The sequence below is a fragment of the Sebastes umbrosus genome, chromosome 18 (genome assembly GCF_015220745.1).
Source record: "Sebastes umbrosus isolate fSebUmb1 chromosome 18, fSebUmb1.pri, whole genome shotgun sequence".
In the NCBI taxonomy this organism is placed as follows: domain Eukaryota; kingdom Metazoa; phylum Chordata; class Actinopteri; order Perciformes; family Sebastidae; genus Sebastes; species Sebastes umbrosus.
The window spans coordinates 8,336,357-8,349,220 of record NC_051286.1 but is presented as its reverse complement, the minus strand read 5'-3'; the positions used below and the strand labels follow the sequence as shown (position 1 = coordinate 8,349,220).

The 12,864-nt window shown below is 41.4% G+C and overlaps 1 protein-coding gene across 1 annotated transcript in view; it reads left to right on the top strand.

The window, feature by feature from the left end:
* scara5 (scavenger receptor class A, member 5 (putative)) overlaps positions 1-12,864 on the top strand; it is an 82,271-nt gene that overhangs the window by 30,319 nt on the left and 39,088 nt on the right. Inside the window, exons 4-7 of the mRNA XM_037751374.1 lie at positions 6,990-7,189; positions 7,347-7,525; positions 8,088-8,214; positions 8,394-8,562. Coding sequence (XP_037607302.1) covers positions 6,990-7,189; positions 7,347-7,525; positions 8,088-8,214; positions 8,394-8,562 — 675 coding nt within the window. The remainder of the gene's footprint in view (positions 1-6,989; positions 7,190-7,346; positions 7,526-8,087; positions 8,215-8,393; positions 8,563-12,864) is intronic.

Here is a 12,864-nt window from a genome sequence, read left to right as displayed (position 1 = left end):
CGTCCACTTCTTATATACAGTCTATGTTTTTTTTATTTTAGGCAGCTTTTAAGTGAACATAGATTTATTGCATGGTGTGTGTAGTGTGTAGTTTGACATCAAAACCATTTCGGATGTCTGGGAGAGGAAATATTTCATGGGATACAACTCTTTTAACTGCCGCCTGAACACACGTTTATCCACATTACACACACACACACACACACACACACACACAGGCTGCAGATAAAGAGATAATGAAGGCACCATGTTGTCTTTGGCTTGCCAACAGAGGAATGCAGCTCTGATAGACCTCCCTCTGTCCTCTCTACGCCCTCACCATGACACTGTCCAGCCGGCGTGTCTGTCTCACGGGGAGACTGATTCTTCATTTTAGGAGCAAGGCCACTTGGCCTTTGGTGTCAACTTTTTGAGGGCGCAAAGGCCAAATGCCAGGGCAGCAAGGCCGTCAAATAAGTCCTCAGAAATAATGAAGCTAAGCCCTGTGATAGTCTGGCGACCTGTCCAGGGTTTAGCCCGCCTTCGCCCTATGTCAGCTGGGATCGGCTCCAGCACCCCCGCAACCCTGAATAGGATAAGCGGTTACAGATGATGGATGGATGGAAATATTGAATTTAACTTAAGTGTTAAGGATGATTTTATGTTTAATACATAATATATCTATCAGTGAAATAAATAAAATTGTATATTTCACAAAGTAATGTATTTATAAGTTTATTGTTGTTATTTCCTACTTTGTTATGCTGTAACCTACAGACAAAGTTAATACAGTTAAAGTCCAGTTATAAACGACATGGATCAAAGATTTATTGCTGTGTTTTAGTTAAAAATGCATTCATCCTCATAATTATTTTATATCTATATTTTAACATACAGTGCTCGTTAGCAGGAGGAGAATGCTCACATTTCTTCTCCTACTTAAAGGACTACGGGGGTTGGGGGTAGAAGGAGAAGGAGCCGGTTTTGGGTGCATCCCCTCAACCAGCAAAGGGAACACTCTGTGCAACGCACCACGGCTTTGTCAAAAATGGACTTGGCATGTATTTTAAGCGTAGCAGAGTGGAGAGCCGCTTCTGGGCCGCTTCTAAAACATCTGGTGGAAACACAAGCATTGTCTAGCGTGGCCCCGATCAGCTATGGCGGCACGCGTGTCAAACTATCGTCACAAATAGCCCAGTTTTCCAGCGGTTCATACAGGCTAAAAATTCAGGTTATCTGCACAGCGTTTCACTTGATGTTGCCCAATAAGAACTTCAACAAAAGACATTGGTGTCTAAAAAACGTATTGACAGGAAAGAGGTAGAGGAGAAAATGGCGAAATCAGCTGGGGCAGTTTGGGGCTGCGGGCGGGGATTTTCAGAGGGGCATCAAGGCCAGACGGAGGGGAAATTCCTGCCCTGGTCACTAGTTTACACATGACTTTGTGGGGACCCTGACCTGGAGTCACGTTGTGGGACCTCACATACATTGTGTTGACCAAAATGTGCCAGAACCTAAATTGTTTATTTGGTGGTAAGACTTGGTTTTAGGTCAAAAGTAGGTTGAGGTTCATGTTAAGTGCACTAAAAGAGGCTTGGAAAAGTCTATGGAAAGTCCCCACATGTATGGCGAGACAAGTTTTAGAGACAAGATACGTGGAATGGATAATCATGTCTTTTTTTAAATAAATCCCTAGTCTTTATACATTTGAAGCAGGTTCAGTGGGTCATTTGAATCTCATCATAAATATCAAGTAAGTGACTCCTGTTTTGGCCAATAGTCCTTTTAGGTAATGGGTTGTTTGTTTACTGAAAAAGCTGTTGAATGCAGATAAAATGCTGCAAATAATGTGAATTCACTGCAACATTATATATATAGAGACTGTGTGAGGACTGAAGCAACAATGCAGAATCCATTCACGTTATACCCTGAAGCCTAGCTGTCGTGCTGGACCGCCCTCCAGCATTTGATACATGAGTGGAAAGTGTCCTCTTCTCCACAGAAGACCATGAAGCTGTGAATTTGGGACTAATCTGTTTTGAGTCTTGCTGCCATGTCTGTACAGTATGTGTGTGTGTGAAACAAAGAGGAAAGAATAGGAGGAGAATGGAAAAGACAAGAGATGACTTTCCCATCTTCCAGAGCTGAGCTGAGAGGTTTTGTAATGGATTTGTCAGACGTACGTATCTTCTTTCAGTCAATTTCTCATCACCCTCTCATGAAGTCACAACACTCACCTTGAAGACTCATCTGTCCTTCTGTAACTCAACTCAGTCTGACATTATGAGGGTTGATGACTGAAAGAGAAGGGCCATTACAGCTCGGTGGGCAGGCTGTTCTCATACACCGTTTGTAGCTTTACCTATGAAAAGTAATGCACTTTATTCCACAAAGTCAATTTGTATGTAATCGATTAAAAAAAACACAATAATTTCGCCCAGGAAACCGGCGTTTGTATCCTGTCTGAAACCAGAAGTCAGCACTGATTTATTTGTCACATAACTTCCGTACTAAAGTTACGCCACTTCTGTGGTTATTTTAAGCCAACCGTTGATTCATTTGTCAAGTAACTTCTGTACTTAAGTTAAAAAAACATCAGAGTTTCGCCCAGGAGACCAGCATCCGTATTCCGTGTGAAACCAGAAGTCAACGTTGATTTATTTGTCATGTAACTTCGGTACTTAAGTGATGCAACTTCTGCAAACCAGGATCTTTTCCTAAACCTAACCAAGTTGTTCCTGTGAAGATGGAAGTTTATTTTGAAAAGACTGTATGCAGAGAAACGCACAAAAAATGAGGAATAACTTTTTTGTAAGATATCATACAAACCGTTGTATGAGGATAAGTTTCAGTTGGTTATAAACAGTATCTTTTCCCTTCGTATTTATATTTTTTTGCTAGTGAGATCCAGCATGTTTTCTGGATAAAACTATACATTTTAACCTCCTGCAGTTTGATTTACAACTAAAGACACTTTGCCTGCCTCCCTAAACATTTATATCTAATAAATGTCCATTTAAATTTTGTTCAATGGGTAAAACTTTTCTTAACTTTGGCAGAAAGAATGATGCTCGCTCTGTGTAACATGTTCCATAGCAACTATATCAAGTGATAATATGTCAGTGTTGTGTCTTTTTCCGCTGCCTTCAAGTGGCCAAAACAATCCATTATTCCTGCTCTAGGAATGATAGTGTGAATAGAAAAGCCTTAAACCTCCATTGAGTTCCCTGACAGTGACTTCCGCAGTTTGGTTGATTGTATATGCAGAGCTCTCTATGTTAACAGACATTAATTAGTGGAGAGTGATTCCTAATGCTGATTGATTATTCCTTTAGGCGATGAAACCAGAGGAAACAAAGTGAGACACAAGGTGGAAAATCTGTTCAAATGCGTTCTGGCAACAAGATATGATTATAAGTTTATATGTCTTGTCTCTAATAGCACACAATTCTCAGTCCTGAACTGTGAGAACCCACAGACCCCAAACAGTCTGTGGTTAAGAAACGTAATTCTGCACCTTAAACTAGCAGAACCACACTGCGGTTCCCCTGACAAATTTAAGAAAATTTGGAAACCATTCTTAAATTACATTAACACTAAGCTCTTTGCCGCCACTCCATCTGTAACGTTTAAATTATCCTTACAAGATTATCTGACAGAAACGTGGTATCCACGTATACTTTATCACTGTTGGGAAAACAGTTTTTTACCAAGTGTCAACATTTCAGAAACTAAGTTAAACAGATGAGATTTCTTACCGACCACAATGGATGTTTGAGTTCATAAAATTGGATTTAGGAATTTATGCTGTCTTCCTCCTATTCTCCTCATCCTCCTTCTTCTCATTTTCCTCCTTCTTCTTCTTAAACTTTCTGATCTGATGCCAGGTTCAGACCACACAATATCCTGTCTGTTCAGGACTCTGTCAATGGTTCACTGTATCAGATTAGATGATTATAGAGCAGTGGGCAACCTCTGGATCTGAAAAGTGAAGCCAATGCTGAAGTGCCTTAAACTTGCATTCTTTCTAACAGCCAGCAGGGGGCGACTCCTCTGGTTGCAAAAAGAAATCTATTTGTATAGAAGTCTATGAGAAAATGAGCCTACTGCAGTGCAGACCAGATCCACTCCTTCTGTTCTTACCTTTCACAATAAAAGCCCTAGACATATAATATTCGCAGGTGAGTATTTCGCATTTTCGTTTTGTTTATTCGTCACACTCCCGGTGTGTAAAGGCCTTAAGTCTGCCTGTTCGAGCTTTACGTTTGAGCTGATATCGTGTAGTCTGAACCCGGCATTAGGTTTTGTCTTATTACACACACTTGAAGTATTTGTGAGTAGTCAAGTGCCTACTTGTATGACATATTTCAGGTAACTGCTACAGACACATTCAAGTTTATTATATTTGGTTAATGACACAAACAGGTGACACAACATGCACAATTAATAAAGCAATTAATACAAGTTATCTAGAATAAGATTGGCCCTCTAAATGCTCCTTTTCTTCTTCTTTTTCAAGCACCAGTACTGCTGAGAAACTCCATACTATCATGTTCTGGTTGATCTCTTGAATGTGTGTGTGTTCTTCTGAAAAAAATCCCATTGCTGACAGACCATCATTTGGCAATTAAGCTTCCTGGTGTAGTGGAGAGATTTTGGCTTATTTAGTTTTTCAGATCATTAGGAATAAACCTAACACACATAATGAGCGGGGATTGAGATGGTTTGTTTGCAGCACTGTGGTTTCTCAGCACTTTTCTAGCTCTGAGGTCATGCAGACGTTTCTTGGTCTCGATGCCAGCACACACAGAAACACACTTTTATCTCTCTTAGATACGTGGAAACAGAAATGTTGTGACATCGGGCTGTTAGGGGCATCAACGTGTCGAAAAGCCTGCGTGAAGCGAATAACCTGCTTCCTCTCGTTTCCCAAGATATTCCCTTTTCTCTCCAGCTAAAGTATTTTGCACACACTGGTCCCTGCTGTCCCGCGGAGAGGATGTCGTCATGGCGTAACGCTGAGGATCTGGTTTCAAAATATCTCCCGGGCTATCGAGCCGTTACCACGCAACATGCTCTCAACATAACATGAAACCGAGGAGCTTTTTCTCATTAGGCACGATGGAGAACAGAGAGAAGGGAAAAGAAGAAGTGGCCTTTATGCCACAGCCAGAAACAAGACAAGAAAGGTTCATCAGTAATATGTTAACTGTCACCAAATGTGGTGTAACACGTGCATATCGTCCCAAAACTCTCCACAAACTCTTAAAGGAAAACATGTTGTCACTTTATCTTTTTATTTCTGTTTCTTTCAGATTTGTGTGTTTACAATTCTTCATCAAAAGGTCCCTCTAATTTAATGTGTATTTAAGGTTAAATGAGCGTATTACACATTATAACAAGTAGATGATTTCATAATTAGAATAGAAACAAAACCAAACTCCAACTTTTTGTCATTTTAATGTAGAGGAAAGTTCAGCAACAACTTGCTGGGAGTCCACATTGGTGGTACTCAGATCCTTTACTTAAGAAAAAATAGCAGTACTATAATGTAAAAATACTCCGTTACAAGTAAAATTCCTACTTAAAGGAACAGTGTGTAACATTTAGGGGGATCTATCTTCAGAAATGGAATATAATATTAATAGTATATTTTTTATATTAGTATATATTCACCTGAAAATAAGTATTGTTGTGTTTTCGTTACCTTAATGACCAGTTTATATTTACATACGGAGTGAATCCTCTCCACGGAGCTGGTCGCCATGTTTCTATAGTCGCCCAGAACGGGCAAACCACTGGCTCTAAATAGGGGCATTCGCCTTTTTGCGTCAGCCACTGTAGTTCTCCTACACGCTTTGCACACGGGAGAAGTTTCTGTAGGTTGGAATTTGCAACTTCATCAGTACAGTATATGCCGCCAGATCCTACACACTGCACCTTTAAGTAAACCTATCAAAGTATTGTCAAAAATAAAACTACTGTTTCTGCAGAAAATGGCCTCATGACTGACACTGTATATAATCAAGTATTTCATTATTAGATTGTTGCATTTTTTACTTTTATAGCTTGTCAAGTTGGAGCTAGTTTTAACTACTTTTTACAGTTTAGTAGTTAAGTCAAGTGGTTCTCAACCTTGGGGTCAGACGCCTCCAAAGGGTCATAAGATAAATCTGCACTGCTCTCATGCGGCGGTTACAGCTGATAACAACGGCGTCGTCAAAGAAGCATAGCACCCACCCTCTGGTGGACTATAGACTATAGACTTAAATTGAATATCCTTACACTTGAATAGCCCTTATTTAAATCAATAGGTCCTCAGCAGTTAAGCCATTTTGGCTACATGCACCACTGAGCAACTCTCATAGGAATGAACGGGAGCCCGCCTCCAACGCTGAATCCAGTTCTCTTTATACATCGATGTCCCAATCCTGTATTTAGCGCCTTCAATCTGTAAAGTAACTAGAAAGTATAGTTGTCAGATACATGTAGTAGAGTAAAAAAGTACAATAACTGTTTGAAAACTGGTATAAAAGTACCTCAAAGTTGTACTTCTCGAGTACAGCGTACTTACAGTAGTTACTTTCCATCACTGGGAATCCATACGTCATATCTTTTTAAAAAGCGCTCTGGGCTAATGCTCTCTCTCCTTGGACGAACAGCAACATGTGGAGGCCAACTTAAACATCAGTCAAAACAGAGACAGAATTTCCAAAATATGTCGTCAGTAAACACAGAGAACCTCACAGCGAGCCAACTCTGGAAACTGGTTTTGAAGTCATAAAATATTTAGGTCTTAATTTAACAAAACAATACATTTAGAAAGAATAGACCATCAAAATTAGTGCGGGTGACTGAGTCAACATCTGCTCTGCATTAACGTGCTGGCTGGGTCCAAGCTGACAGTAGTGATGGATAGTAAATGATACTCGATTTGGGGACTGAGGGATCAACAAATCAACACCCAGAACAAATCTCTCACTCTCTTTTCTTTCTCTCTCCCTCCCCAGTCTCTCGTTCCCAGGTGTCTTCACAGCGGCAGGAGGTGCTGATGGAGAATGTGACCCGGATGTCGGAGCGCTCTCGGCTGATCCAGCAGACCCTGGGCGAGGCGTCCACTCAGGCTGACCTGCTGGAGAACATCTGGAAACTGGAGAATCTCTTCCAGAACCACAGCGACTGGCTGCAGAGGCTGGAGATCCTCATCAAGGTACGACACGAGAGACCGGGAAAGTGACATTTAAAGATAGATAAGGGATAGATAGATAGACTTTTAGGTTTTACTGTGATTTCCAAGTTAGTAATTATCTTTATAAGTGATACTTGTGTTGAATTACGTTGATAGTTGTAAGTTCTTTCACCCGCAGGGCCTGGAGGTGGAGCTGAGGAGCATCCAGGCTCACTCCCTTCAGTCAGAGGGCTACCTGGTGCAGTTGGACGACAGGTTGTCCTCCCTGAGCAGCTCCACCGGCAGGAACCTGACGGGCCTGATTGCGGAGGTGTCCCGCACCTCCATCTGGCTCCACGACCAGGACCTCCTGTTCAGGTACACGTTTATATTACAGTGAAAATCCTCATGTCCAAAATATGGAAGCATAACTGCATCACAATGAAGACTGAAGTAGAATATAATTAATTGAATTTATGGACGCATTACTGAACGGGCTTAGCGGGCACACGCCCAGGGGCCCGAAGTGAAGCCCCCCTGGCCTTCACCTACAAAACGTCACTCAAAGAGACCCAAAAAAAGACTACAAAGAGACGCAAATGACTACACAGAGACACAAAGCAACTACACAAAAATGCAAATTTACCACAAAAAGACACAAAGCGACTACAAAGATACACAAAGCAACTAAAAAGAGATGCAAAATGACTACAAAGAGACACCATACAACTATAAAGACACGCAAAATGACCAGAACGACACACAAAACAACTACCAAAAGAGGTTAAACCACTATAACATCTGTGTGTCTTGCTCCTATGTAGGAGTGGTGGTGGGGCCTTTTGCATGTCTGTGCCCAGGGGGCCCATTACCTCTACAGTAAATCCACCCATGATTGAATTAGAAGAATAAAGTTCTGTTTGTTTCTGTTCTCTTTCAGGGAAACCTCAGGACAGGTGAGCGGGCTGAGAGAGAAACTGGACGAGGTCAATTGGACGGTGGGAGCTGTCAATCATACCTTCAGCAATGACATCAGCATTCACCACCTGAAGATACAAGACCTGCAGGTTCATCACAGCTTACACAAACACGTCCTATACGTTAAATCTACTACTGAAAAAATGTTTTTAAGACACATTTTGGAAGCACAAAGTTAACATTTATACATACACAATACGTGTTATAAGCTAACTTTAACTACACTGTGAGGAAATCTTACTGTTACCGTCTTCCTGCTGCTGCTCAGATCCAGATCAGCAACATAACAGAGGACACCAGCAGTCTGTGGGTGACCCACGTCCACACGGAGGCCCAGCTGAGGAACGAGATGGAGATCCTCAACACAATCACGGAGGACCTCCGCCTGAAGGACTGGGAGCACTCTCTGGCCATGAAGAACTTCACCATATTCGAAGGTCAGCTCCAAAAATGTTCAGATTGCTGAGTGGAAAAGAGCCCCCTTTTTAAAACGTTTATTTAACCAGGACTTGGCTGTTCCCAAAGGGGACAATTCAACGCTTCAGAGGGGCACTTGAGAAGCCTGAGAGCCCCTCTCGTTGTCCCAAATGCTCCCCTAAGTGCCCTTGTGGTTAGCTTTAGTGCTCCTGTCCATATAAGCAATGATTTAGTGATTTGCAGGTCAAAAGGCGTCAAGATGTCTGAGATAGAACTGGGATAAATTGAGTTGAAAAGTTTTTTTCAAACATCGGGGTTACATAAAACCATTTAAATGATTATATTCTAATATGAAGCAAGTCCTAAATACACTTTAAAACGTATCCAAACAATAGATGATCTAGACTTTTTAGCCCAGTTCTGATCTAGACCCCTAGCCATCTTGTCATCTTGAAATTACCAAAACCTAATGCTGTTTAATCGGGCCGAGGCGCGTCGTGCCGTGAACACGTGTTTCCACTTAGACATCACTGCAGGTGATAGCCGTGCAGAGCCGCGCTGTTGTGCTCCTGCTTGGTAGCGGTCAACCTGTGATGGTGTTCTCCCTCTAACCAAAGCCATGTCCTGCACCAACACGTGTGTGTTCGTGCTGGTGACTAAAGAGAAAGCTCTTTGTTCAATTTATCAGTACTTTTGTTTAAGTTTAGTTTCACTCCTACATACCTGTCAGCACTTTCAAATATCCATCCTAAGGATTCGACATGCTTCAGCCATGTTGGAGCTGTTTTAAGTTACGGCTGATGCATGGCTTGACTGGTTGGGGTTGCTCACGGCTCAGTCCAGTATCACCAGTACAGAAAAACAGAAAAAGTTACTGGGTATGATTGTCTCAAATGCCCCTAAAGTTAGCTCAATCTGAAGCCTGATCCAAATCCTGCACAGGGAAGAGGTACCTGTATACAACATATAAGGTAATTTAGCAACATCCAACGATGGAAATATCAAAAATTCAATCAAAATCATAAAAGAGTAATTGCAATGTTCAAATTTGATGATATATTGAGATAGATATGTCAAATTGAATTCAGTTTAGGGATGTCACGGTGAGGAAATTTTCCCACTGGTTAATAAACTTGTGACAACATCGGTTTTACACTGGACATTTTACAAGAAAAGATGACGGTTAATGTATGTAAAGAGCTTACTTTGATCTTTAACGTTCTGGTCGAGCTTTCGCTGCGGGCCGCGGGTTTCCACCCGGTGTCACTGCATCACGCACACCTGCCATGAACGCTCCGTAATCCGCATGGCGATTGCCTCGTCATTAATGTTATGGTTCCCTTATAGTGCTGGTTTTGAATCTGAAGTATTGCCAAATAGGCGCTTTTGCTTTTCGCTTTTACACCGAATCCTTCGCCATCGTCTTGTTTGTCAACTCTCTCTCATCCCGTGTGTGTGAAATCTGACTCCTGCTACTTTGTGCTGAGACTCCGTACGGAGCAGACACTTTCACTTTATAATTATAGTGTCCATCGTCCGACTATGTATTGATAATATGGCGCCGATACACGAAAATTAACTAAATGAGTTTTATTTCTTTTAAAAAAAGGCAAAACGACGGCGGGGGCGTTTGGTATGTAATGTAATCGGTGTGTGCCCGACCACCGTGTAACACCGGTAACACTGACTACTACGGCAAGCCTAATTCAATTATGACAAGACTTTCAACAAAACTTTTGTGTCGTTTTGCAGAAATCAGCTCATTGTGGCTGAAAAGAGGAATTATATACACCAAAGAGCATGAAAACAACAGACAAAGAAGGGACTTTATGGATAACATGCATGTGTGCAAAATTCCCACAAGAAGGACAAAGAAAATTCATTTCATGTTAAGTGAAATTTACAAGACATCCATGCGGTTTTGTAGGAATGCATGAAAGACATGTGAACACAGCATGAGAACATGAGACCTTTAACTCTCAGTATAATGAATCCCTCTGGGTGGAACTCTGTGCTCCAGAAAGATCATTTACAATAGGGCGTCTGAGCCAGTAGATGTTTGCAGTGTGATTGAATGCAAGTGACCGTATAGCACGCAAACATGATTTTACACCGTGGGATTACTTCCCCGGGGTAATTGAGCAACGCTGAATGTTCTTCCTCCGGTCTGTTTGGATCTGATTAGTCCCGACGTGGCACGACTCTCGCTGCCAGGGCACAAAATGACTTCCCTGGCTTGTTACAATCAGAATAGGTATGCTGTGACGTAATGCTGGCCGGGGACGAGGCCCGAACTGATTGATGGCAACTCAAACCCATCGAGACCCCTGATCTTGTGTCTGCTTCACATGTGGGTGGGATGCTGTTTCTCCTGAGCCTGGAAACAATTGTAGGTTAAATTTAGACGGGTGAAAACTCGACCACTCAGCTCTGTCATTAGTTTTCTCTCCGCAGCCCAGTTGTTTGTTCTCAGCTCGAAGTCACCTTAGCCAAAAAATGGTTTGACATCTCTCTCCATGTTTATCCTCCTCTGTTCTGTTCTGTTCTGTTCTGTTCTGTTCTGTTCTGTTCTGTTCCCTTCTCTTTTCTTTTCCCCGTCCTCTCCCCTCTTTCCTTCTTATTCAGTTAATTTGCCTTTAATTCCTCTGTGACTCACAGTGATGTTCATGCCACACATGTTGTATTAATGATAAAGACACATGAGAAGCTGTTTTTTAATGTCGCCTGGAGTGTTTTACCTCTCCATGTGGTAAATTATTGTACAACATGGTGTTATTTACAGTAACATGTTGCCACTAAGGGGAAATCAGATGATTTCAATTACAACTTAAATACTGTGTGTGTATGTATGAGGTTATCCTCAGTTTAGTGTTTTATCAGTGACGAGACATTTAGTTTTGTTTATTTGAGAAGGGACAATGCATAATTAATAAGAATAGATAAAAAAGAATTAGCCGAAAGGCTATTTTTCATCCGTTATCCATTTGTATTTTCAAAGGTTATCAATAGCTGTAGCAAAATAATAGTGCCAGAGACACTTGTAGCACTTGTAGGGAAGGACTGAGGGCCCCATTTCTGTGTTTGTTATGTTGAAAATTTGCTGCCAGCACGTCGGTAATCCTCTGTATCCGCTCTTGGAAAACGAAAGTGGGATGTATAAATCGGTCATCATGAAAGGCCAAGGGTGGAGCGCATTGCTGACGGCGGTATAACAGCTGGTATAAATCGCTCCTCCTCATCCAACAAAGTTAATCCCACCTTTCAAAACAATGCGCTATGTCAACAGCTATGTTATGAAGGACTTTACATAAGATTTAAGTTGTAATCTATGCCTGCGTTTGAACTATTTCAGCTGGTGCAACCATTAAGATGTTACCAGCTCGTAAACTCCGACTTAAGTTAGAAATTACGTTCAAACTAGGCTACGTTTGAACTTACACATAGCTGCTGCAACCCAGTGCATGATAACATCGTAAATATAAATCTGTGTGTCGTCTGCATAATTATGATTTAAGATATTTTGTTGTTTTCCATAATCTGAGCGAGTGGGAGCATATAGATGTTGAACAGAAGAGGCCCGAGAATGGAGCCCTGGGGAACGCCACGTCGTTTTTTGTATATTCATATCAATTGACATAATGTAGTCCCTGTCCTTCAACTAGGAGTTAAACCAGTTTAGCACTGGGCCAGAAAGTCCCACCCAGTTTTCCAGTAATATGCTGTGGTCGACGGCGTCTCTTTCGTTGCTCCGAACATTTGTTACTGTGTCACTCTGGTCTAAGTGTTTAATTGGCATGAAGCAAACGCCTTCTACTTGGGTTTCACAACTATCTTTCAATTTGACAGCTGTGTGTGTGTGTGTGTGTGTGTGTGTGTGTATCTGTGTGTGAAAGAAATGGTGTATTCACGTGCATTCAAGTTCCCTCTATCCGTGTGTGGAGATATTTGCTGGCATTTTATGAATAGGCCCACACGCTGTTATGTAAGGTCACCAACAAGAAATAGGTCCTTTGTCAGTGCTTTTTGATCTTTTGCTCCTACGGTGAGAATAAATCTCTTGTATCCAACATGTAAACTATTAAGGAACTAAGAAAACACCATCTTTTGGACTACTATGCATTTACAAGAGAGTGAATCAAACCAGTAGAGGACAGATAAAAAGTGTTATAAAGTGCTATAAAGCTCAGTAAAGCTGAGGGAAGCTGCAGATTCAGGTTCATTTTGGCAGCTATTTTAGATTTAGTCTTAGTCTTAAAATGAAAATGCTTATTAGTTTTAGTCATATTTTAGTCATTTTTATCCTTCATAGTTTTAGTCTAGTT